This window comes from Capricornis sumatraensis, chromosome 3 (assembly GCF_032405125.1).
Source record: "Capricornis sumatraensis isolate serow.1 chromosome 3, serow.2, whole genome shotgun sequence".
In the NCBI taxonomy this organism is placed as follows: Eukaryota; Metazoa; Chordata; class Mammalia; order Artiodactyla; family Bovidae; genus Capricornis; species Capricornis sumatraensis.
In genome coordinates this window covers 19,487,302-19,514,721 of record NC_091071.1, presented here as the reverse complement: position 1 = coordinate 19,514,721, position 27,420 = coordinate 19,487,302, and the positions used below count along the sequence as shown (strand labels likewise).

At 44.2% G+C, this 27,420-nt stretch overlaps 1 protein-coding gene across 5 annotated transcripts in view; it reads right to left on the bottom strand.

The window, feature by feature from the left end:
- Positions 1-16: 16 nt before the first annotated feature.
- Positions 17-27,420, bottom strand: part of ARHGAP17 (Rho GTPase activating protein 17) — a 51,474-nt gene continuing 24,070 nt past the window's right edge. Inside the window, exons 12-19 of one of the 5 annotated variants that reach the window (XM_068969414.1) lie at positions 25,773-25,886; positions 23,265-23,356; positions 20,869-21,028; positions 18,707-18,940; positions 16,531-16,694; positions 9,515-10,114; positions 6,570-6,618; positions 700-816 (exon numbers count right to left, since the gene is read on the bottom strand). In XM_068969414.1, coding sequence (XP_068825515.1) covers positions 6,611-6,618; positions 9,515-10,114; positions 16,531-16,694; positions 18,707-18,940; positions 20,869-21,028; positions 23,265-23,356; positions 25,773-25,886 — 1,372 coding nt within the window. In that variant the 3' untranslated portion in view covers positions 700-816; positions 6,570-6,610. Of the gene's footprint in view, positions 817-6,569; positions 6,619-8,311; positions 8,406-9,514; positions 10,115-16,530; positions 16,695-18,706; positions 18,941-20,868; positions 21,029-23,264; positions 23,357-25,772; positions 25,887-27,420 lie in introns of those variants that run through there. The other 4 variants (XM_068969412.1, XM_068969413.1, XM_068969415.1 and 1 more) reach the window with 4 other exon arrangements.

Below are 27,420 nucleotides of genomic sequence, written 5' to 3'. Positions count from 1 at the left end.
CGTTCGGTCCTTATCAAGTAGCAATTACATTGTTTAAAAAAAAAAAAGAACAGTACATTTCTGTCTACATTCTGGCAATCCAACAAGGCACAAGGCGATCCAGTTTGCTGAGGTGACGGATCCAGCAGTCACCCCCAATGCTCGTGGTTCTGAGGGGTCGGGGAGACACAGACCATACTTCATACAAAATGATTCTGCAGCATGTCTGAAGGAGAGGAAACTCCCTTGTGATAGATGAGAAGGCAAGTCCAAGCAGCAGGAAGTAGGTGAGCATAATGGATGTACTTCATTAAATAGAGTGTTAATGCAAGGCTCTTTGTTCATTCCAAGTTGCCGGTGGTGCTGCCTGTGTGAACAACAGGGACAAAAGCTTCCAACACGTGTCTCGGCAATGATACACCTTCCACTGTTGGTATCCCTCTTAAAAAAAGAAAAAAAATTTTTTTTGGCATGATTCTTTCCCATGTAAAAAAAGCCAACTTCTTCAAGACACAGGTCATCCAGCTTTAAGTGTCAGCCTCTGCTCTCTCCTGGGGCTGTGAGAAGGCCAAGTCCAGCATGGTGAGGCCTTTCTTTTTCCCCTTCACTGAAAGCTTCTCACTGTTTGGTCTATGAAGATTAACATCTGCCTGCCCCTGCTCCACTCGCCAGGGTGGAAGGGGTCAAGGGTGGGGCATGGCTTTCTTCACAGGGCAGTGCTTTCTGTATCATTGTCCATATCCAACAGAATGCGGCCAGGCAGGTCTTTGCTGGCTGAGTCTGATTGCATTTCAGGAAAGATGCTGCGAAGCGGTTCTGAAACCCTAGAATTGGTGTCTGGACAAAAACATGAGGAGACATGGTATCAATGGTGTGGAAATGCCCAAGAGGCCACCAAGGTTCTCTGAGAAGAAGAGAAGCTGGAGAGTTTGAGAGTCAGCCCATGCACGCACACTCCCCTACTACAGGCACCATTAGCCCTAAGAAGTTGAGTCAAGCCTTGGAGACCCCAGGGACAGCCATGTGGCACAGACCACCTGGCTCTGGTCCTTTCTGGGAGCCCATGGCAATCCTCAGAGATGCAACCCTGGAAGGATCTGCTTGCTGTGACTGAGGAAGAGACACCTTATTCCTACCAATATCTCTAAGGCATTAACTGAAATCTGCTGACAACATCTGGGCTGTGGGAAGGGCTGAGCTTCACCGGAAAGGGTTCCCTCTTCTGAGGCTGGTGAGTTTCCTCCTGTTATTAATGAATGCTGTGCCCTCAACCTCGGCATTAGTGACATGTGGGGCCGGATCACCCTGGGTGTGGGGCTGTCTTATGCACTGTAGGATGCTGAGCAGCAGCATCTCTGCCCTTAACCCGTGAGACACTAATGGCACACAACTCTTCTTCCCACAGCTGACAACCAAAGATATCTCTGCTGGTGCTAAGTCGCTTCAGTCATGTCCGACTCAGTGCGACCCCATTGACGGCAGCCCACCAGGCTCCTCCGTCCCTGGGATTCTCCAGGCAAGAACACGGGAGCGGGTTGCCATTTCCTTCTCCATTGCATGAAAGTGAAAAGGGAAAGTGAAGTCGCTCAGTCGTGTCCGACTCTCCGCGACCCCATGGTCTGCAGCCTACCAGGCTCCTCCGTCCATGGGATTCTCCAGGCAAGAGTACTGGAGTGGGGTGCCATTGCCTTCTCTAGTCACTGCCAAATGTCCCTGGGAAGGGGGTGGGAGCACACAATCACCCCTGGCTAACAATCACTGAGGCAGAGCACCAAATCTCCTACAAATATTAATTTTCACATCTACTTCTAATACTCGTACAAGCGTGCTAAATTGCTTCAGTCATGTCCGACTCTGTGCAACCCTGTTGATTGTAGCTCACCAGGCTCCTCTGTCCATGGGACTCTCCAGGCAAGAATCCTGGAGTGGGTTGCCATGCTCTCCTTCAGGGGATTTCCTGACCCAGGGATTAAACCCGTGTCTCTTACATCTCCTGCATCCGCAGGTGGGTTCTTTACCATTAGCACCACCTGGGAAGCCCATTTCTAATACTTATATACCTCCAATTCCTTTTGCGTGTCTTATTACGTTGGCTGGAACGCCTTCAGCGAGATGGCAAATACATGGTCCTCAAGCCATGATTGCTCACAAGACACCTGAACCAATCACAGCCCTCTTCCTAGTGAGATGGTGAGTCTTAGACTCCTTCATCATGAACAAATACTTGTTCAGCACCTACCACATTCTAGCTGTGAGGACCCAATAGTGAACAAGTGAGACACAGCTTTAGCTGAAGCCCATGGCTAAGTTGGGGAGACAGGCCTTCCGGTCTTGAAAAGTTTGTTTCTCTAGTAGATGTGAATTCTAGCAAAAGATGAGCCTTGTTAGGGATTTCAGGGCAGTGGAAGAGAGGCGGGAGATGTTCAGATGCGCTGTAGTTTCCTTCTGCCGGGTTAGAGCTAGTCATGCAGGGAGCAGCGAGGGAACCAGAGTGGTGGTGGGGGGCTGTGCTGGGGTTTTCCTGTTATGCTTAGAGCTGCTTTTCTGTACTGGCTGCGGTGCAGTCTACCCTTGCTGGAAGCTGCTTTCAACAGTACTAAAACAGTACTAAACAGTACTTCCGTTTTAGCCGCTCCTGATCCACATAGGCAGAACTGGCAAAAGCAGTTGTATCCTGGGAGGCTCACTTCTTTGAGACTCCTGCTCTGACACATCCCTATAGCTCTGAGGTGCAAGATCTACTTACTTCCTGGGGTGTCCCTTTTCTCTCAGTCACTCCTGGGTTGGCAGACCATCCCTTGAGATTTGCTGTGCACCATAACTCAGGTAAATATCCGAATTTACGGAGGTGCCAAGGTGTCAAAGAGTTGAGGTGCTGCGTGTCACTTCAGATAGCTCAGGTCTTATGATAATCGTAAAGTCAGCTGAGTGGTGCTGAACTGCACTGTCTAAAGGAACAGGTAAGGGTGGTCTATGTACACAGAATACAGACTGTCTCAGATTTGTCCTCAGCAGAATGAAAGTCGACGAGGGCAGGGACCATGTCTCTCCGACTTACAGTGCATCCTTAGTGCCCAGAACAGTGATGAGTTAATAGCAGACATTCAATAAACGTTGTAGCTGTCTGTCTGTCTGTCTGTCTAGACAGAAGAATAGATAAAAAGTCATCTAGTCCAGCCATCTTTCTAATCCTCTTTGCTGACAGCCTCATGTAAAGAAGTAGGCGTGTCTTGAAGACAACACTGATACAAGAAACTCATTGCACATTCAACCCCTTTACCATTATCCTAACCCAACAAGACAGATGGGACAATCAGCCAGTGCCGCTTCTTGGCTCACAGACTTTACACAGAACTAGGGAACTGACACGCATGATGCCGAGGGGGTGTGCATATGAGTTAGATTTCTACTGATCAGTATCTCTATTTACATGTAAATGTGACACCTATCAGTAACAGATCCTTTTCAGAGTACAAACTTGTTATTTTTCTTCTTTTTCTTTTTTTAACATCACAAATAATTTCTGGACTTGACTTTTCTGAGTTTCTCTAGCTATTTATGATGAACACACATTACTTACATACTTAGAAGAAAAATGTGTGGTGGGACATAGGGGAAATTCCTTTACTTCACCCTGCTTGGTTTGCCTGAGGCTGGTGGATTTTCCCCATCTCCCTTTTATATGAACCATTTCTTGAAAGAAAACAACAAATCTGTTTACACACAAAAAGCAGTAAGAATCATGGCATGTGTGCAGAGCCAGCTTTCAGAAAGAGCCAGATCTTTATCCCAGCGGCCGAAGCTACTGAGCAGCTACTACTTTCCAGGTGTGGTGCTGAGTGCGCCACACACTCGCACTGAACCCTCGTGAAATCACCCCAAGGCGGCACTGGCGCCACCATAAGACAAGCAAGGGGGAGTCTGGGCCGGGGCTGGGTTCTCTGATCCAGGGGACACAGCCAGCACTGGAAGGAGGGGCTAAGCCAGACCGGCTGGGCTCTGGAGCCTGGTTCTTAATTTTCAGAAGGCCTCTCCGCCTCCCCAGAGGAGTCTGGATGCCCCTGGAGAGAGAAGACAGCACCTGAGCAGATAATGGCTTGAGGCTTAGACTTTGGCTCATTTTAGTGACTTAAAGTGTCACTAGTGTCTTTAGTGACTTAAAGACTTTTGGCTCATTATTTGCAAAGGAGATAAAGGGTCTTTTGCCTATAGGAGCCCTTCAATGTTTTTTAAAAAAACATCTCCAAAACTTTCTGGCTATGGATTTACGTAAGGCATCATTTTTCATTATACCCGCACTCCAAGATGGGCTGGTTTCAGATTGAGCATATTTCTTGGAGTTAAGTTCATATGAAAAGTATTATAAGAAGGCTGAGCAAGAGGGCCAAGTCACAGCCTCTGCTTGCTGGTAGAAGGCCATGTGGTTCACCATTGCTCTGGGGCTCTGACTAACATACCCTGGATCCTCCAATTCCATGAACAGAGGAGCCTGGTGGGCTACAGTCCATGGCGTTTCAAAGAGTCGGACATGACTGAGATACTGAGCGCACACACACACGTCTAAGAGTGGGCCTTCTGAGGGTGGGAACTGGCATTCTACAGTTTAGGGTATGGCCCTAGAAAGTTTGTCACTTCAGCAATATTTAGTATGTGATTTAGGTGGTAAACCTACCCTTCAGAAAGGCCAAGGTTATTCTGATAGCCACTTTGACACGTTAAGGGATCCGAACACAAACCTGAAATTAAACATTTCAGGCACAAGTGCAGGGTGAATCACCCCTCAATCATTAAACTCTTCTCTAAGCTAGAGTCTGAGGGAATGACTTCCTTACAATCCTCATCAGTTTTCTAGGGCTGGGAGAGGCTTACTCATCTGTAAGCGACTTTGAGTCAACTCTCTTATTTCAGTCAAAGGAGAGCGCCTGTTCCAGTCTCACTGGATGTTTATCTTGACGTGATCCTGACATCCATTTATTAAAAATAAAATGCAACTAGAAGCAGAAGCCACTTACATGTCCAACTGTGAGCAATAAAACATCTGCTTAATGAAATATCATGCAGTCATTGAAAAACTACATTATAACATGGGAAATAGCATATCATATAAAGTTATAAAAATTATATCATAATACAAGAAAGAGCACATGATGTAAAGTAAAATAAAAACGTAAAATCAAACTCTGTATATGCCAAACAATTATGATCATGCATCCCTTTGCCTTTTAGGAAAAAAAAACTAGAAGGAAAAAATAAAATATGAATAGTGGACTTCTTCAATTATGGAAGGGTGATTTCTTATTGCTTCTAATTTCCCAATTTGCTTTAGTATCCATATTTATTTATTTTTTAAATATATAACTTTTTTGAAAAATTTTTTTTTTTTTTACTGTGGACCATTTTTATGGTTTGTTACAATATTGCTTCTGTTTCGTGTTTTGGTTTTTTGGCCACAAGGCCTATGGCATCTTAGCTCCCCAGCCAGGGATCGAACCTGCACCCCCTACATTGGAAGGTGAATTCTCAACCACTGGACCACAAGGGAAGTCCCAATACGTTACTTACGTGCTATTAAAAAAATGTTTAATTTTAAAAAGCAAAAGCTATGAGAACCAGCAAAATGTCGGGTGTTTGATGACTACTATTGCAACTCGTTCTACCACTGTGCAGTGGATGAATGATTTACTAAATTAACTTTCAGGCTCACTAAATTAAGAATATCTCCTACTGCATTCCTGCACAGGGAGCTCCACTCAGGGCTCTATGATGACCTACAGGGGTGGTGGGGTGGTGGGGTGGGCGGGGTGGGGGGGTGGTGGTGGGTGGTGGAAGGGAGGCTCAAGACAGAGGGGATATATGTATACATATAATTGATTCATGCTCTTGTACAGCAGAAACTAACACAACATTGTAAAGCAATTATACTCCAATTAAAAAAAAAATATATATATATATCTTCTAGTCCAGAGCACTGTCTTTTCAACCCACTACCAAGTGGCACGTTGGGATCAAAATACGGATGCCTGGGCTCCAGACCTGACCTGCCTGGATCTGGGCATGTGAGTCTTTAAAATGGTGACATACGAATCTAATACCTAACTCTGATTATCTATTTTTTCTCGATAAAAGTGATAATAAATAGCTACCACTGACTCAGACCCCCTGTATATTAAGAACTGTAGGATCCTTTTCTTATTTTATCTGCTGTAACGCCTTGGATAGTTACTCTTGCAAATGTCACCATTTTACAGATCCAGGTGATGCGGGGCCGTCGTTACACAGAAAGCTGAATTTCAGATTCAGACAGGTCTGATTCTAGTGTGTTTTTTCACTACCTCTCAAGCCTGCCCGGTACAGAAAAGACTAGGAGTTGAGGAGGTGACAAGGCCAGCCCGGTGACATGGGTGTGTGAACACAGTACTCAGAGTACTTGGCAGCAAGCATGAACAAAGCCAGCCTCCCTTAGTACATGCACTATTAGTAGGGGTGCGAGCAGGCAGGGTTAGAGTGAACGGTTAACATCAGGCATTAGTGCGCGAACATGATCATCAAGTAGCGACAATGCTTTGGCCAATCAGGTGCCTTTTCCTTACCATTAAATATTCCAATTTCAGTTCTTACTGAATATGGCAGGTCATACATCTAAATTATTTAATGAAATGTTTAGATTAGAACACTCTAAAATCTATTACTTTAAAAACAGCAAGATGTAAACTCTTATCCTTGCAAAGCTAAAATCCTACTGCTCTTCTTTTTTCTTACTGCTTTCTAGAGTAACAGTTAAGAAGAGATTCAGAATGACAGCAGAATTCCTCCTTCCTCTGGTACTGAGCTGCAAGAAATTGACTGCCAAACCTGTTTGGTATCAGTAATCTCCCCTGAGAGCTTATCTTAATCCCCAGGCCATAAATCAGGTTTTAAGATTAAATGCTCTCAGCGAATAACCTGTTTTCAGGAATTCGTCTATCTAGAGTTTTTTCAAGTGAAAAGGTGATTTCATAATACAGACTGCCTGTCTAGGGAAGTTAAAACATTTTCTTCTTCTTGAAAAACCCAATGACTGTATTCCAGATTGGTTAACAGCAGCATGATCAACACAAGCATATTTATAAATTCTAAATGCTGGCCTTTTATGTACTTCTAATGGCAATTCAGGGGATTTGAAGAAATTAAACATTAATTCTTTAAGACAAAGATATGGTGACCTGGAATTTCTTGAGTTAGGAGAATTCAAAGTACAGATTGATTTTACAATATTTAGCTAATATCCTAGGAAAAGTATTTATAATATCAAATTTCACTTATCTGACAGTTGTTAAAGTACAGAACATTACAGTGTCATAGCACATCAATAAAATAAGTTTCTGGAATAAAAACACCCGGATAACAATGATATTGAAGAGCAGATACAATTCTGATGGTAGTCTTTCCTCCAAAGAAAAGGGAAGATCTGGAAATAAAATTCTGATGTGTCACAAGAATTAAAGTGCTAAAAGGCTCAGCCTTAATTAGGGTTTAGTCTTTTCACTCTGTGATTTCCACACCCAACTGGGTAACTGCAGACTTCTGGGTTCATTACCCAGGAGTCAGGAAGGTGGAATAAGACCTGAGCCCTCCACTGGTTGTAAAGATTGAGTTCTTGTTTTCTGATTCTGGTTTTTACAGAAAGTCTTCCTCAGGCCAAAGCTGGGAAAACTCTAAGTAGCCCACTGAAGGCTTAAGGCTCAGATCAGCTGAGCAGAACTGAGTTGCACACGCAATGAGAGCCTTATGCCGTCCAAGCGTGGACCTAAAGGCTAGCTTCAGATGAGCCTCACAGGACCTTTCAAAAAGCTCATGTGGTTTAAGAAAGCAAAATGTAAGCATGCCAGAATGCAAAGAAATTTAGTGTGGGATCTTTGGAGAAAGAATTTTTTTGGAGGGGATGGGGGATCCTGAGAATTTCAAACACCAAATTAAGAAGCTCCATGCAGTTAATTAAAAATTAAAGCTCAAGACATAAGGGACACCATTTTCTGGGCTAACTGCACCCCAGTTCTCTTTGGTTGGATGCTGAGGAGCCAATCAATGACAGGGAAATCACGCTGAGCAGAGCAGACGCTTGGAAAATCTTACCAAAAAGAAAGGAAACATTTCTTAGTATTCTTATCTGAGCAGCTTGAAATTGGGCTTGAGATCTATTGACACCTACATCTCGAATTTGGAGCACTGCAGCTCAAAGTGCTTCTGATATAAACAAGAGTGATGTCTACCCACTAGAGAGTGGATGGCAGGGGGTCAGATGGCTGCTCTTGAGCACAAAGTCAAAAGCACGTATACAAAACATGGCTAAGCAGGAGCATTTGGGGCTGCGGGCAAGCTGCTTGGGGTGGGTTACAGACCTTACTCCTGGAAACCTTCCCCACCTGTGAGGGCGCTAGGAAGGGCATCTATTGGGAAACAAACAAACAAACAAACCAATGTGGCTTTGTTTTTGTTTTTTAAATAAAAGCTGAGGTGTCATCAGAAAAAAAAAGCTCACAATTTATAACACATGCAAATCACGCAATATATTCCTGGGGGGGGAGAAAAGTTATCAAGAGAGAGACTAGTCGGTTAACCCTCATCACTTAAGAGTGGGATGTATCCTTTGCTCCTTTTTAGCAGAGATGTCATTCAGCATGACTGGAGGGCCCAGAGGTATATTTCAGCTACTTCTCTAAAAACAGTTCCACTTAGGAAAATGTAAAACTAGGCTGTTCTAAGAAATTATTCAAAGCTCCTAATTACCATTTTTAAAAACATTAAAAAAAAAATCCATCCATCTCATCCTTAAACAGTAAATTAGAGCACTTGGGACGGAAATTTTTAAAAAATCACAACTAAATAAACAGTCATGTTCCAGACTGCCAATAAAAAATATCCCATGAGAGAGGTAAAATCTGTACAATCATCAACACCTAAAACAGGTTTCCATAGAATTAAAAAGGAAACCTCGATTCTTCTGTTCTTTGCCATTAAAAGCTGGGATTCTCATGCGTCTCAAATCTCCCTGCTGAGAGCATCCAGGTTAGCACAAAACATATTTTTAAAGATTATACCTGAAATGCTTCACTTACTCTAAATTACTATTAAAAAGAAAACAAGCATTTTAACGAGGAGTTCACTAAGAAACGGGTATCATGCTCGAGCTGGACAATACCTTCCCCCTGGACTCGGTCGTTTGTACCTAGAAAATGTAAACGGAGATGGTTCTCAAACATAGTGACCCTGTACATCAGGGGCTGGCAAACCTGAGGGCCAGGTAGTAACTCGGAAGGCTCTGGGAGTATACGACTTTCCAAAGGACACAACTCTACTGTTTTAGCATAGAAGTGGCTAGAAAGAACATGTCAACAAATGGAAGGCTTTATTTATAAAAACAAGCCGGGGGCCAGATTTGGCCCGCAGTCCTGGTTTGCAAACCCCTGATGTAAAATCGAAGCCTAAATGAAGGAGAATAGTAAAAAAGCAAGGCAGAGTTGGCACAGGGAACTGTCTGAATCCTTTTCCCACTTACCTGTGACGATTTTGGAGGCGGTGGGAGCTGCGATGCTGAGGTTGCCATCCCCGGCGTGCGCGCCGGGAGGATGAGGGGGCGGGGGCACGTTGGGCCGGTTCCTTGGCTTTGGTACTGGTCTCGGTCTCGGTAAGGTTCCAGCGTGTGGCTGTGCGGTCTCGGGGTTACTCACCGCCTGGCCGGGGTTCTGTTTTCCGAGGGGCGGAGTGCTGGGGGGCGTCGGAGTCTGGGGAGGGGTGTGGGACGACTGCTCGAGTCCAGGCTCACCGGGCGCCCCGGGCGCCGGCGGGCCCTGGCTGCCGGGCTTGGTGAGCGCTGATGGCGATGCGGCCTGCGTCGGGGGCTGCGGCGGCGGGTGGTTGGGGGCTTGGATCGGAGGCAGGCTGCTGGAGTACCTCCGTGGTGCCGAGAGCTGCGAGGTGGCGCAGGGCTGGCCCGGGGCCTGGCCTGGGGGCTGGGTCGGGGGAGAAGGGCTGCGGGTGGACGGCTTTGGCGACAGGCTGGGTGGGTGCTGAGATGTTCCTGGAGAACTCTGGCCCCCGGGATGGCCGGGAGGCGGGTTTCCTGGTTTTGGGGGTGCTGGAGCAGGTTTTTTAACAGCTGCGCAAAGGAAAAACATCTCTCAGGAAGCGGAGTGCTGGGGATGGCCAACGCCCCCTGGACCAGGGTATCGAGCTTAACCTCACCATGTAAACCAGGTTGGGATCCGGACCTGCCCCCACTCCCAACCCCATGTCAGCCAGGGGCACCCCACCTCCGTGGCCCTCCTCGCCCAACCCCACAGTCTCAGCCTAACCATGAGAAAAGCATCTGACAAATGCAAACTGACAGGCTGTCTTCAAAATGCCAGGACTCCCCACAAGTGTCTCGGCCACGGAAAACTCAGGGAAGACTAAGAAACTATCACAGTCTAGAAAACGGTAAGGAGAGGTGATGTTGACTAAACGCCGCACGCTGACCTGGGGGGTGGGGGAGGGGACAAGCTGGGGTCAAAAAAGGGCCAGTAGAGGAGAAACTGGTGAGATCTGAACAAAATACGGAGTTTGGTTAGTCGTAATGTGCCAGAGTTGGTTTCACAGCCGTGATACAGTACCCTGGTGATAGGAGATGTTAGCCATAGGGGAAAGTGAGTGAGAAGTGCACCGAAACTTAGACTACCTTTGTAACTCTTCTGTAAATCTAAAATTATTCCAAAATAAAAAGGCTATTTTAAAAAAAAAAGTACATTGTACACATACAGGTCTTTAAAAACCTGTCATTTAAAAAGCTGAATGATTAGAAAACTCAGTTAACAGAGGCTGACCCACTTTTATGAAGTCAAGCACTGACTCTCTGCGACCCCATGGACTATACCCTGCTAGGCTTCTCCATCCACGGAATTTTCCAGGCAAGAATACTGGAGTGGGTTGCCATTTCCTTCTCCAAGAACAGCTAAGGGGGTCTCTAAGCATGACTGGGCCACCTGTACGTAATCATGGACCCCTTGCCCTGAGATATCATCTCCTAGAGGGCATGATATTTTTTTATTATTAACAGAAATTCTACAAATTCCAGAATCATCTGTGCTAATACATATATTCTAGATAAAAGTATAAATCTGGATGGTCGCCTTGGATTCAGTTTCAAGAGTTGAATTTCATCACTCTACTCCGTACACCAGCTGAGATCAGTATGACTGGGGGTGGGACTTCAGTACCGAGGATGACAGGGTAGGAGAAAAAACAAGTCTGGAGCTGGTGTGGTGTTGGGAGAAATGGGTGGAAAGGAGAAACTTTAGCATTTTTTTCAAATTCTGCTGAGATCCTTCTAATCCTGCAAGAAAGGAAGAGGGAAACAAAGGGAAGAAATGAAGGTGTATCATTCACCTAATACGTGACTGGCACCAAGTTAGGCCCTTTACATAGACTGTCTCATTTAAGTCTCAGAAGCTCACTGTAAGACAGGCATTATCATATCCATTTCATGTGCAGAAAACCGAGGCTCAGAGAGGTCAAGTGTTTGTAAAAGTTCACACAGCCAGTACAGAGCAGAGCAGAGCAGAGGCTTACACCATGTCCTGTGGCCTCCTTGGACTCTTTTTCTCTCTCCTCTTCCTTCCTACACTGCCTGGCTCCCTGCTCATAAGGTCCAGAATTCAGGAATAAAAAAGGAATAAAGTCTGCTCTGCTGGCCTGATAGAACTTTTGACCTTGGAAATAAGAAGATCTTTTCCCATAAGAAACAACCAACCCACTGACAAAGGAATCTGGAACATTAGCTGCACTCTGGTTATCATAAGCAACTTAAAAAGAAAAATTTCCAGCATTCTGTTCCAAACAATATTACAAATCCATGCTGATTAAAAGATCATTCCTGACATTTAAGGGTGTAGAGGGAACCAGGAGAGAAAGCATGACAGCAGCATGACAAGGTCCAAGTCCAGCGTGGAGGCCAGGCTGAGAGGAAGTCAGGCCTCGTCTAAGCCCACCATGCAGGTGCTGGGAGGCTGAGTCAGGGTAGTGGACGGTGCGCAAAGGCTCAGACTCTTCTTGTGAGGAAACCTGAGATCTACGACGCAGGAAAAACTCCTGAAGGGGCTATGAAGGAATCTCAGTCTCGATTCCAGGGCTATACCTGGAATCCAGGAAGAGAAGACCTAACTTTCCTCGAGCATCAGTTAGGACGCAGACAAAGATGACAGTGGCTTACAGGAGAGCCTCTGTAAGATTTTTTAATAGCAAAACTGTTATTTATTCTGTTTCCCCAGTCCTGGTTACAGAGATGATAATACAAGAAAATGAACCCAGAAATATACTCTTTGCCCATTTTTAAATGGGATATTCTGTTTTGCTATTGAAACTCTATGAGTTTCCTATATATCTTGGATATTAACCTCTTGGGATTGTGGTAATAACTTCACAGTGTATATATGTATTAAATCATCACACTGTACACCTTAAAAAAATAACTGCAATGTGGGATTCTGGATTGATACTGGGACAGAAAGAGAACTTTACTGGAAAAACTGGGGAAATGTGGTCAAAGCCTGAAGTTTAGCTAATAAGACTGCTTCAGTGTTATTTCCTGATGCCTATAGTTGTTCTATAAAAATATAAAAATTTAAGAGAGGTTCAGGGACGACTATGTGCACATTCTACACTATCTCTGGAACTCTCCTTTAAGTCTAAAGTTATATCAAATTTAATATTAAAAAATATATATGTCATTTTATATTGAAGATCATCCATACTCCAGTAAATGCAGTTTGGAATTAAGACATAGAGCGCCCTGGTTCACATGGAATTTAATTGACTTTAGAAACATTTTCAGTGAACCATGTCTCTTTGTAGACCAGAGTTTCTCAGCCTCAGCATTACCGACATGTGGAGCTAAATGGTTCTGTGTTGCGGGGGGCTGTCTCGCACATGGTAGGATGTTTATCAGCATCTTGGTCCTCCACACACTAGATGCCAATACCGCTCCTCTCCCTGGTTGTGACAAGCAAGAAGTCTCCAGACATTGCCAAATGTCCCAGATGGTGGGAGGAGAGCAAAATCATCCCAAGATCCGAATCGTTCAAGCTTCTCTAACTCCCAGACCATACATATTTGAGTATCCTCTCTGTAACAGGCACGGGACCAGGACTAGGAATATAGGAGTGCGTGAGACAGGCCAGATCCCAGTTCCGTGAGCTACGAGGGGAGACTAGCAATATGTTAAATTAAAAAATTCCAGATGGAGAAAAAGGCTCTGAAAGAAACAGAGTGATGTGATAAGAGGATGACTTGTGTGAGTGGTGGTCCTCAGCTCAGACTGGCTGGCCAGTGAGGGGTCACTGGGGAGGTCTTTGAGCTGAGACCTCAAAGCATGGAGGGAACAGACAGCACAGAAGTAACTCTGTATCTGTACCGCCAACTGATCTTCAACAGGGCACCAAGAATACACAATGGAAAAAGGATAGTTTTCTCAACAGACGATGCTGGCAAAACTGGATACTCACAGGTGAAAGAACAAAATGGCACCCTTATCTTACACGAAACACAGAGGTCAACTCAAAATGGATCCAAGACTTAAATGCAAGACCTGAAACTGTAAAACTCTTTGAAGAAAACACAAGGGGAAAGCTTCATAACACTGGTGTTGGCAGTGGTTTCATGGATATGACATCCAATGCATAGGCAACAAAAGCAAAAATAGATGTGTGGGATTATATAAAACTACTAAGCTTTGGTAAAGCAACCAAAGAAACAGCTGACAGAATGCAAAGGCGACTTACAGAATGGGAGAAAATTTCAAAATCATGCATCTGCAAAGGTGTTAATTCCCCAGATATACAAAGAACTCCTACAACTCACAGCAATATAAGTAATAACCTGATTTTAAAATAGACTCAAGACTTGAATAGGCATTTCTCTAAAGATGACATAAAAATGGCCAAAAGACATATGAAAAGGTGCTCAACACTGTAACAATCAGGAAAATGCAAATCAATACCAAAACGACATATTACCTCACACCTGTTAGAATGGCTGATATCAAAAAACAAGAGACAGCAAGCATTGGTGAGAATATGGAAAAACTGGAACTCTTATACATTATTGGTGGGAATGTAGATAGGTATAGCCATTATGGAAAACAGAATGGAGTCTCCTAAAAAAATTAAAAATAAAACTACCACATTGATTCAAGAATCTCACTTCTGAGTATTTACCCAAAAGAACTGAAATCAGGATTCTGAAGAGACTGTTTGTACATCCATGTCCACTGAAGCATGATTCACAATAGCCAGGATGTGGAAACAATCTATTGCCCATTGATGGATAACTGGATTCTTTTTTTCTTTAAAGAAAAAAGGTCATTTTTACTGAGGAGGTGAAAAGGTATTTCTTAGCACAATTAATTTTTATCTCAATTTTATGATGAACAGGATATCAGCCCTTTAAGAGGCTCCTGATTTTTTAAATTTACTATTCAGTGTATTGGATATGGATCTTCCATACTTCATTGCATCTTCTATACTTCTATGCATCAAAACTTACTTCCAAATTTTTTTCCTACTGCACTGAGAAGGGATGACTGGATTTTTAAAAGTTGGTATATACATAAAATGGAATATTATTTAGCCTCAAAAAGTAGGAAATTCTGTCACATATAACAACACAGATGAGCCTTAAAGACATGATGTGAAGTGAAACAAGCTAATCACAGGACAGATTCTGATTCCACTTACATGAGGTATCAAGAATAAGAAAGCTGTGGTACATATACACAATGGAGTATTACTCAGCCATTAAAAAGAATACATTTGAATCAGTTCTAATGAGATGGATGAAACTGGAGCCGATTATACAGAGTGAAGCAAGCCAGAAAGAAAAACACCAATACAGTAGACTGACACATATATACGGAATTTAGAAAGATGGCAATGACGACCCTGTATGCAAGACAGCAAAAGAGACACAGATGTATAGAACGGACTTTTGGACTCTGAGGGAGACGGAGAGGGTGGGATGATTTGGGAGAATGGCATTGAAACAGGTATACTATCATGTAAGAAATGAAGCGCCAGTCTATGTTCGATACAGGATACAGGATACTTGGGGCTGGTGCATGGGGATGATCCAGAGAGATGATGTGGGGTGGGAGGTGGGAGGGGGATTCAGGATTGGGAGCTCGTATACACCCGTGGTGGATTCATGTCAATGTATGGCAAAACCAATACAGTATTGTAAAGTAAAATAAAGTAAAAAAAAAAAAAGAATAGTCAAACTCTTGGAACCAGGAGTGGGATGGGATTTGCCAGGGGCTGGGGGCAGGAGTAAAGATGGGGAGTGATGGAGAGCTGGTATTCAACAGGCATAAGGTATCAATCATGTTAGGTAGCTTCTGGAGATCTCTTGTATATCACTGTGCCTACAGTATAGGATTGTATTATGCACTGAAGAGTGCAGTACTATCTATTATATACAAATATTTTAGAGGGTAGATCTCATGTGCTCCTACCCCAATAAAATAAAAAAGAAGGAACCATGTGAAGATGTGGGACAGAATGTTCTGGAAGAGAACACATGTGCAGAAGCTCTAAAGAGGGAATAAGCTTAGTGCATCTGAGGAACGGAGAGTGGACCAGTGAGGCTGAAGTCAGTAAGGGGACAGGGGAAGAGCTGGGCTCAGAGGGGCCAACCTAGACCACATGGCCAGGCCATGCAGGGTGCCTGGTGGGAGGTCTGCATGGAAGGTATGGAGAGTTCCAGCCAGGATGACACACTCAGCTTTGTGGCTTAAAGCCATCCCCGTCCTGACAGGCATTATGCTGAGCAAAATAGGTCAGAAAGACAAATCCTGTATGGTATCTCTTCTACATGGAATCTAAGATACAACGGAGTGGTGAAGAAAGCAAAAAGCAGCAGACTCAAAGATACACAGAACAAACCAGTGGTTACCACTAGGGAGAGGGATGCGGGCAGGGGCAAGAAAGGGGTATGGAGAAAAGGGGGCGTTATTACGGGATTATATGAAATCACGTGTGCAAAACTTTTGAAAAACTGTAAAGCACTACAGAATTTAAAGAACTTTTCATTAAAAAAAAAAAAAGCCATGTCCCTGCCTGCGGGGGTGAGGACCACAGCAGCACAGGTGGGAGCAGGTCAGATTACACGGGAATGGGGACCCAGAGGCCCAGAGCCCAGTCCAGAGAGCCTGGGGGCTCCAGGCCCAGGAAGCCTGGCTGGGACAGAGGCTGTGGTTCCGAAAACAGAGCGAGGGCTTGGAATACCAGGTTCCTGGAAAATGGGGAGCATTTCTGGAGAAACGACTGTCTCTCAGGCTTGGTGGCTCAAACATATTCTGAAAGGTCTGCTCGCCTGCTCCCCATTTTTCCACTTCCCTTAAGGATTCCTCCCGTTAACGACTGGTATTTCTGCTTGCCACTTTACAACAGATGTGGAACCATCAGCTGGAGAGCTTCTCAGCCTGACCACTACGCTGACCCAGGGAGGTGTGCGTGTCCCTCCCCAAGGGCACGAGCGGGGACTCACCTCGGCGCACGGTGTGAGGGCTCGGGCTGGCGGAATTGTGCGCGGGGCCCACAGAGAGCTGATGGGAGCCGGCAGCTGCCTGGGCCTGGCTTGGGCCGGGGGCCGCCTGACTGCTGTTCCTCCCGGGCGCGGGGGCAGCCGCAGAGTCCTTGGGCTTTGGAGGACTACGGGGAGCAGAAGCCACGTTAGATGTCAAGCATCCCCAGCCAGAAAAGCTAAAGATGCTATAAAGTACGGGATTCCCACTAGTTTTCCCCATGGAAGGCAAGGAGGCGGTCTGAATTTTTAAATAGCTCACTCAGGGTCTCTGAAGCTGGTATCTATTTGGTGCCAGTCAGGACCACAGATTTTGAGATTCATGACACCAGATGGTCTTCCAACTACTCTGTCACTTAAAAATCACGAGAGGCCATTTTGCAGCAATTGATAAGAAATTTCAAGTTCTAATGAGCTTGTACTTAAATTGGGCAACATTTAAAGACATGAAAGGGTTTTTGGGACTTTAAAATAATGCCATTTTGACATACACGTTGGGCAAAACTAAGCAAATGCAGTAGCAAAACGCTAATGCTATGCTAAATGATCAAGTGCTGAAATAGTATCAATAATTTGGCCTGCAGGAAAGAGAAACTCTGAGAGGCTAAACGATTACTCAAGGTCCAGGGTGGGTTAACAGTGGCATAGAGATCAGACCTGAGGTTCCACTAATCCCTGGCTCAGAACTTTGTATACTGAACCTTACAGCTACAGTTTGTCAAGGTAAATGCCATTGATGAGATGTATGTACCCCAAAATATCCACAGAGCACAAAAAACAAACAGCAAATTGATGACGGAGATCCTATTTGTCCTTCTGCGGTGAAGACTAATTTCTGTCTTAAATAAAATATTTTGCCTGATTAAAACAAATTGAACGCTTCAGGTAAATGAAAATGTGTGAGTCTGCTAAGACTTTTTCTCCAAGCAAAAGATTTAGGCCCAAATGAATACCTGTGTGGCAGCAGTTATGGACAGGCCAAGGTGGAGCTTACAATGTGTGTTTGAAGCACCAGGGAGTTTGAAGCCTTAGTTATTTTTAACTAGAAAGTATATTTCCTTCAATTATGGTGGTAGAAAGGAATGTAGGAATGCACAGAGCCCTCAGAGTTCAGATATGAGAATTTAATGAAATTCTCATCTCATTACGCTTTGCACATGACAGTCTCTCCCCGCCAAAGGAGAAGACCTGAGGGAACTCTCCCAAGGTAAAGTCACCTCTGGGCAGGAAAAAAGTGCACGATCCACATGCCATCCTTGTTTTATCTTTTATTTTACTTGATATGTGACCGTTCAGTGCTTTATAGGTGGCCGAGGTAGACCAAATACAATAAAAATGTTAGCATGTACAAGAGGGGCTCATCTTTTATAGCAGCTGCCAGCTCTGAACCACCCAACATACCACCTCAAGTGGCCTCTTGTGATCATCTGCCCAGGTCAGAGTGGAGAACTGAATTCACGCCAATTCAATAAAGGTCTCCAGGTCAAAGGTGTTTTTCCTTGAAGCTGCTATAAATTCACACTCCACTCCAGGTGGCTAATCAAAAGGTGAAGTAACAAAAGGGCCTCCAAAGAAAACCTACCATCATTTTCTACTTTATACTCAGAGGAGTATATCACCTCCTCTATAAGACTTAAAGTCAGGGGGCTGGGGGATGCTCAGTATACTGGCCAGCACATATTACTCAGTACTCAGTTATTCAGTACATCTGACTGGACGGATGGATGAATGGATGAGTGAAGGAATGCGAGGAATATAATTATCTTACTAACTTGTTACATTCCAACATTTACTAGTCAGCATTCTGGATGACAACAAGCAAATGCTACGTGAACGAGTACACGTCAAACAGGTAAGAGAGGCTTATGACTGTGAGACACTTATTGGCTTCTAGCTTCCCAACCCTAAAGCAGTTTGGTAAAGAATGCAAACAAATGTTGCTTTCTTTTGAAAACAGGAAAGGAAGCAAGCAGTTTGCAGTCTTTTTTTTCCATCCTTTGCCAAGAGGAGGAGGGAAGGCAAAGATGGTTCATGCCGTGCCAAGTGATCCTTGGGGCATGGAGGCCATGCCCACAGGCCAGCACCTGCAAGAAGGCTGGGGTGTCTGGCACCCACTGCCAGCAGAAGCTGGCCTCCTTACCTGCTGTCGCCCGGGCTGGGCCCCTGCTCCAGAATGCCCGCAGAGGAGGGGCCAGTCCCACCCCCTGTGCTGCTCTCGGCCCTAGAGCTCTGGGGAGGGGGCTCTGGGCCCGCTGGAGCCAAGGTGCTGCCATCTGTGGGCGGGAGTGGCGGCTGGAAAGCAGGGGATACGTGCTTTCTATTTAGGGTGCCACCCCGCCGGTGGGCCTGGAAGTCCATAAGCTTCACACCAAAGCTACACAGAGAGAAGAAACAGTGAACAACACACCATGCGAGCCGACCACTGACACGGAAGCCCATCGGTCCCCACGCGTTACACCCCACACGCGGAGACAGCCACCCGAGTCGCCCAGCATGCAATGGAGCGGCAAGGACCAGACAGATGGTCACTCCTGTTACCCAGGCATGGAGTAACAGGGCTTTAAATCTGGACCTGGTACTGACCAGCGCCCTTTCTTAAAGTGGGTGTGAGCAGTTGAAAGCAAACACGCAGGCCTCATCCTGAGTGAGTGCCATCATGACAGCGTGTTTATTTCCATAGTTTATTTCCACAAGGCCATCACCTGGAATCTGTGTGTTTCGGCATCAAGGTGGAAGCTGAGTGCAGAAGTGCCACCAGCAGCAAAGTAAGACAGCCTTACGTCACCTCTTAAGCTGAGATGTAGAAACTTTGGTCTATGCGTATGCAAAGAATATATCCAAAAGGACGTGTTGCTTGTTGGTTAGTTGCTAAGTCATGTCTGACTCTTTTGCAACCCCATGGACTGTAGCCCACCAGGTTCGTCTGTGCCCGGGATTCTTCAGACTGGAGTGGGTTGCCATTTCCTACTCCAAGGGATCTTTCTGACGCAGGGATCAAACCACATCTCCTGCGTCTTTGCGTTGGCAGGCAGATTCTTTATGTCTGAGCCACCGGGGAAGCCCAGAAATAATGGTAAATATGCAAAGAATGTATCTGAAAGGATGTGTAGAACTGGAAAAATAGTTGCTCTGGGAAAGGAGATGGTGGTTGGAGGATAGGTTAGAAGGAAGATTCACTTTTTACTGAAGCCACTGGTGTGTGAATTTTAACCCTTTTGGCCAGTTCAAAAGATTAAAAAGGTACATGGCTGCCTGAGCTTGTGGTTACTGGGTCAGCTGGTGGGGAGAATCCATCCAGGAAGATGGCTGGGAACTGTTTATCATGTACTAAGTAGACCCTAACACTGCATTCGGTAACTTCAGGTACACAAAGGCTAATTCTGTGACGGACAGTTTGTCATCAGGAAGCACTTCTGCGTGTGTGAATGTGGGTTCAGAGGAGTGAAGCTTCTGCACATAATAAATGTGGCCTCCAGAGTGACAGAACAGAAAAGTAAAGCCTTTTCCTTTGCCATGGGTTTTAAAAACAAACAAACAACAAAAAGGCAAAACAAAAAAACAGACCTCACTTTAAGAGCGGGCAGTTAGAATAAGAGCTTGTTGTTTAGTTTTAATGTAAAACTATTTCTAGTAAGATTATTGCATGTACATGAGAAAAGCATGCGACTCCTAACTCAGCGTTACTAGTAGACACAGTAGCATTTCAGCATACATGTTGGACAGATTGGCATCTGAAGGCAGAAATCACAAATAGTCTTAATAACTTTGAAAACCCCACAGATCACCCAAGGAGAAGTCCGACACAGTTTTTTTTTCTTCCAGAACTGGCAAAAACTGAGGCTGCTATGGTTGGCATCCAACGAGGAACCAAGTTATACTAAAAACGTGTGTCTTTAGACACCAACTCATACAGATCACCAGGAGAGGTGGGTTGTTCTCACATTCACTCCTGGACAGACATCCTCAATATTTAACTCTTTTTTTTTCTTTTTCTCCAATCAAGTACATTTAGGTGAATTCGTAACATGTGTGCGATGCTACTGTGTAGGGCTCATCACAGACCACCAAGCAAAGCTTGGATGCATCAGATATGAATGTTAACTGGCGGCTACACACCTACTGTGGAGGCAGATTAATGTTTCCAATGAACTAGAGCCGAGCTCCTGAAACTGTCTAGACTCTAACAGGCCTGGGCGCACACTGAGTCGCTGGTCCACTGAGGCAGGACCAGGGACCACGGGTCCACCACCTCTCCCCTGTGCCAGCTCCCACTATCGTGAAGATCCATAGCTCTGAACGCACCTCTCCTTCTTCACCAGGTCCCCCTCCATCACCGCCATGCTGGCAGGCCGCTTCCTCTCCAGGGTCCCCGAGTCGACCGGGTCATTTCCAGTGTGGGATGAGTGATTGGAATTTGGGGTGGTGAGAGGTACGAACGCTTCTGACACATTAAATTCCACCTCTGCCGGAAGAAAAAGAAACGTGTACATGAGACACAGCGCACAGAGGTCAAGAGAGCTGGAGGACACCCCACTGGGCTAGGAGACTCCTTCTTTCATCCACGAGCCCTCACTATTCCACAAGTGAAAGCCCCAGGCATCTCATCTTCTTAAGGAGAGTTTAGCAAACCAAGGTGGGGGGTAAGTTAAGAAAACTAGAGCTAGGGGAGGGGTATGATTCAGAATCCAAGTTACACAATTACCCTGCTTTTTCTTTTCTTAAAAAAAAAAAATCATGGAATATGGAAGAGGATACTGAGCATGGATGACTACTTATTGGAAGCAAAAAAAACTAAGATATGTACAGCTTGATATTAAGTAGATAAAAAGGGTGGCATCAACTTCATACTGTCTATAGCAGGTTCTGAAGACTCGTTTTCTCAAAAGAAATCTTGGCTCTCAAAAGCATGATCAGGGAGCCTGGGGTGCTGCAGTCCGTGGGGTCGCAAAGAGTCAGACATGACTGAGCGAATGAACTTATTGAAAAGCACGATGCTAAATGAAAGAAGCCAGATACAAAAGACTACACTCCATACTCTTATTTATATAAAAATTTTAAAAGGCAGAGTGTAGACATGGAAAGCAGATGAGTGATGGCCACAGGCTGAATGAAGGGAATGACTGAAAAGGGTCACGAAAGAACTCTCTGGAATGATGGAAATAGTCTATATAATCGTTGTGGTAGGTACACACTGGATTTATTTGTTAAAAATCATTACATTGTACAGTCTTGCATAAGTTGTTAATTTATGCAAATTATACCTCAATAAACACTGACCCCCTCCAAAAAAAAAAAAAAGGAAACCCTGGGCAGAATGCCAATTATCACCTATCTATCACACATTCACTATGCATCCTTACGTGAGCGGGGTGTGATTCTGGATGGCGGGAACTCAGGGGAAGAGACAGATGAGAAGAAAGATGCCCATGAAGAACAAAGACAGAGGAGAAGAGATGTGCTTGACCAGGCTTCAAGGAGCTTACACTCCGGAGGGTGCCAGCTGGGCCGCTCCGGTCAAAGCTGGGGCGGGAGGGCCGGACTCCCAGGCAGTACCCGAAAGGGGGCCCCGCACCCCTGAGGATCCCTGCATGTCAGCGCCACCTCATCTACCGAGCCACTCCTGGCCCTTCATGCTCGACACCTGAGTCTGTCAAATCCTCCCTCCACCTTCCTTCAAATGTGTTGTGTGTCAGAGTTTCTCTGATGATCAGATCTCCTTCTCCAGGGAAGACAGCACGTCTTATGAGCAAACACATGCACCTAGCGAGTACTCAACATACACTGGCTGAGTGGGTGACTCCGGGTGCCATGAAACAAAGTGAAATACCCAACAGTGCGGTTACCATTGCGTGAAAACAGGAATGCCAAGGGTCTAAAAAGAAGCGTGAAAAAGCAAAGGCAATGTGATGGGATTACTTATGCATTTGCTTCCTTAAAAAGATTGTTTATACATAGAATTCTCATATAGCTCAGCAATTCCCCTCCTGGATATGTACCCAAAATAACTGAAATCTGGGAATTACACAGATACTCGTATACCAATGTTTAGAGCGGCCAATTACCAATAGTCAAAAAGGTGCAAACAGCCTAAATGCCCACCAATTGGCTAACAGATAAACAAAATGTTGTTTATACATAGAAGGAATATTATTCAGATTTTTTAAACGGAATGAAATTCTGACACATGCTACAACATGGATGAATGACCCTTGAAACTGTTATGCTAAATGAAATAGACCAGACACAAAGGGTTAAACACTCTATGATTCTACTTATAGGACATGCACAGAACAGGCAAATTCACAGAGACAGAAAGTTCAGTTGCTCAGCTATGTCCGACTCTTTGTGACCCCAAGGACGGTAGCACGCCAGGCTTCCCTGTCCATCACCAGCTCCCAGAGACAGAAAGTAGGACAGTATTAACAGTTACCAGGGACTGAGGGGCAGAGATAATGTCTACTTATCGTTCAGTGGGCAGAGAGTTTCAGTTTGGAATGATGAAGAAGCTTTGGAAATAGATGATGATGGTTGCACAACACTGGGAATGCAGTTAATCCCTCTGAATTGTATACTTTAAACGGTAATTTCATGTTATGTGTATTTTACCACAATGAAAACTTCAAAGATAAACAACAAAGAAAGATTGTTTATACTACTGCTGTGTATCAGTGTGTCAATGAAATCGGAGCGGCAGTCACCTTCAGGGAAGAACCAGTTGGCGTGCTGGATGATGGGTTCGATGACCGCAACCACGTGGACGGAAGTGGCAGCTGCCATCTCAGCGAGCGTTCTGCAAAAGAAGTTGACAAAGTTAAACCATCTCCCCAGGGCAGCCTCCAATTTCTGCAGGTTGAGTCAAGGCAATTCAATTATATTGAAAGGATAAGACATTTAAGTACAAAGGCAAAAATGAGATCCACCAGGCTCTGGCCGAGGAGTGTGGCAGTGATCACCCAGGAAGAAAAATTACCCTAACTCGGCTGTCACTCCTTAGTCTGTGCTGACAAGTATGATGTAAGTCAGTGACCAGTGATGTCTCAGAATACTGGTTTTCAGTTGTCTGGGGACAGGCCTGCATTTTCCCACCCCGTACTCTTGCCTGCGGGAGTCACACTAAGACCCCGGATCACATATACAGTGGTGATCATGGCTATGATGCAGCCAAGCGTATGCGGTGTTTCGAGGTGTCTCTTATCACACAGAAGACCTGGGCTCTGCATTTACACATATTAACTAAGGTTGTCACATACAGATGGGGACTGGTCCCAAGGTGCATGTTAAGAAGCTGACAGTGACTGAATGCCAGGGCTCACAAGAAAGAAAATAAAGAATTGTTGTTCCTGCCATTAAGGAGCTCACATCGAGCCCAGAGTCAGAACACAGGACAGCCGACGGGATGCAATGGCCTGACATTTATTGGGCACCAACCATGCTCAGAGCCTCAGATTCTTCACTGCACTTAATTTTTACAGCGTCAGGACTGTTCTGAGGTTTTTCATATAAACAAGGACACTGGATCTCTGACAGACTGGATCCCACATCCGACAGTCCCAAACCTACTTCCTCCCTCCTTTTATCACTAGAACCTGTCTTTCCACTGGGAAGAATACTTTTGCTCTGATTCCCAGCCACGTGAAAGTTCTAGCTCCTTTCAAATTCCAGATTAGTTAGAATCTGAATTCAAATTCTGCCTGAAAATCACCCTCCCCTCCCGTTCATACTTCCCTTCCACTCATCTGGATTCTGATTCTCCTGCCTTAGAACCTTAGCACTGGGGAGGAATGATTCACTGGTATTCTTGGCCAATTTTTCTTTTTGAGGAGGTATTGTTTACCTATTGATTTCAAGACCTTTTTATATATCTGGATATTTTTAGAGGAACTCCTTCCCCATTTGTGAATTGCCATTTATTTAAGGAGCTTTTTGACTTTATCTATTTGTTTCCTAAACTGCTTTTATGCTTATAAAATACTCTTACATTATATGCTCAAAGCTAATAAATATTTACCTGATGCCTTTATGTTTAGTTACTTAATTTTTTTAACTTGCTATGTTTATAACATCACTCTTTATATTTAGCTCTTTGGTCTACCTTGGAATTTATTTGCTATAGGATACGATACACTATGTAGTTAGCCTTTATATTCACCTATCTTTTGCTTTATAACATTGGATCTTTGTAAATAATTTTATAAATACTTTCCAAAACAAGAGTGGGCATAACACAAGGAAATGGATGAATTAAAGATAGAAAAATTTTGATTCAGAAAGTCCTTATATTTTTTGAATGGTAACTTGAACCATTCATGATTTTACAAAGCTGAAGAGCAGTGAGGGGAGGCAGGGAAAAGTAGTGAAAGCTAAGGACAGATCCTGTGGGCCCCACCACTTCCCTGCTGTGCAATAAGCAAATTACTTGCCCTCTCTAAGCCTTAGCATCCTCATCTGTAAAAATGAGGACAGATCACCGACTTCAAAAGGTTATGTGGCAGACGTCAAAAGGAGTGGTTTCCTGGACGCTTTCTAGCTGACCTCTTAGATCCCTCTCTTCCAGTCAATCTACAATTCTCAGAGCCAACAAATAATCTTTCTAAATGCAATTTGCTCAAGTGATTCTTCTGCTGAGAAATCTTGATGCCCTCTTCCCAGCATGACCCATAAATAAGTTCCTAACATCTCAGCAAGATGCATGAGGCCCTTCATAAAGTGGCTCTATAAATTTCAGCCATAGCCTCATGACCCCTGTGCTCAAGTTACATGAGACCACGTGACACACCCCACCCCCCACCCCCAAACACAGAGACCAGGGCCTTTTTGTGCCCTCTGTGCCACAGCTCATTCAGGTCCTACCTATGGTAAACCACTCATCCATCATCAGTCAAGTGCCGTCCCCTCCTGAATGACTCAGCCCGAGCTGTGTTCCTCCTTCATAACATCTACGATGCACAGACATGTGTGTGGAGTTTATCACTGCACGATCGCCATTCACCTGCCTGGCTGCCCAGGACTGGGGTCCTTGGAGGACAGGGACAAAGTCTCTTACACCTTTGTGTGACCAGTGTGTGGGACAGGACCCAGCGCACAGTTAAGTCTGAGAAAGTCAGCTATAAGGGAAAGATCGACTTCAGAAGTGAATTTCATGTCTACCCTTCCCATCAGGTGGAAAGCAGAACTTAGATAATAGGATACAGGGAACGGTTACTCACCCTTCATTTTTGGCCCATAACAAGTTAGGGCCTAACACGATTGCAATGTTGCTGGGGGTCATTTTATTAATGTCACTGGTCTGAGCAAGCTTCGCAAGGAACTTGATTAAATACCTAAGGAACAAACGAGAGAAGAAAAGCATCTCCTCTGAAATACTTGGAGGAGCAGTACCTTCCTGCCCAGGGGTTGCTCAGCCCCAGATCCCACAGATGCTAACTGCAGGGTGTGACTTAACCCGAAGCTGCCCTGGGTTAAGTGTTTGTTGTTTTTTTTTTTTTTTTGGTTATTGAAGTAACCTTTATTGTTCCACTCTTTGTGACCCCATGGACTAGCCCGCCAAGCTCCTCTGTCCACGGAATTCTCTAGGCAAGAATACTGGAGTGGGTTGCCATTTTATTCTCCATAAGTACATGTTCTTTGTTCCAGGGAACAGATAGTTCAGAGCTTGGAATGGGAAAACAGCTCAATGCAAGCCTCAATGATCTAATCTCTATGTGCAATATATTTCTAATCTGTTTTTCCTTTATGCCCTATCTCTCTACCCTGAACTAGATTACAGTATGATTAACAGTGGGGTCAATATATTCTTGATATGAACATAGTTTCTTTTTTACAAACATGACTTTAAAAATACAAGTATAGGTTTATTGCTTAGAAGAAACTGAGAATCCTTTAGGCCCTAATTATGAAAGGATCCAATTTATCATACACTCTCAGGTACAAGAATAGCACTATAAAAGCAAAAAATTAAGAACAAACCCAACTATTTACCAAGAGGGGGCTGATTAAATAAATTACAGCATATCCATACAGTAGAGTACTATGTAGCCATAGAAATTTATTACACACTGATATGGACAAACCTCCAGGACGTGTATTATAGCAAAGAAGGCAAGGAGGAGAATGATGTACATAATATACATTGCCTTTAGTTTAAAAAAAAAGTGAAAGGTGTGACAGAAATGTTTGTAGATATGTATGCAAACATATACATATGTATATATATTTGATTCTACATCTATCAACTCTTGCTGAGAGGATATACAAGAAACTGAAAACATGGGTTGTTTCTCAGGAGAGGAAGTAGGTGGCTGAGAGACAGAAGAGGAAAGAGATTTTTTCCACTGTACACCTTTGAATTTTGAACCATGGAAATGTCCTCCCTAGTCAAAAAACAATTGGTAAAAATTAAAATGAGTAAGTTAAACAAAATAAAAGCTCAAATTCCAAAGTACCAAGCTCTGTGATTTAGTTTCCACCATAAGACACTGAACAAAGAGTACCTGCAATTACAAGCTGGGTGTGTTACATGAATCAAATAAGGGATTATAAATTTAACACATTCATAAGGCAAGGTTGATAGCTAAGATATTAAAACATTTAGATTTTAAAATATTAGCTAAATATTAGAATATTTAGCTTTAGCTCAGTGACAGGATCTAAGACTGAAATGAAAGGTCAGGCGACATACCAGAAATTTCACCAATAAAGTATCTGTCATTTCAGATCATACCTTCTTACAAAGTTTTCTTTGGTTTTAAATGACTTTATTACTTCAGGCTACCTTTTTTACCCTTCTCTCTGTGCTTCTTCAAAGTTACATTGTAAGTCAAAGAGAAAACTGAAGTTAAATACTAGAAATTTATT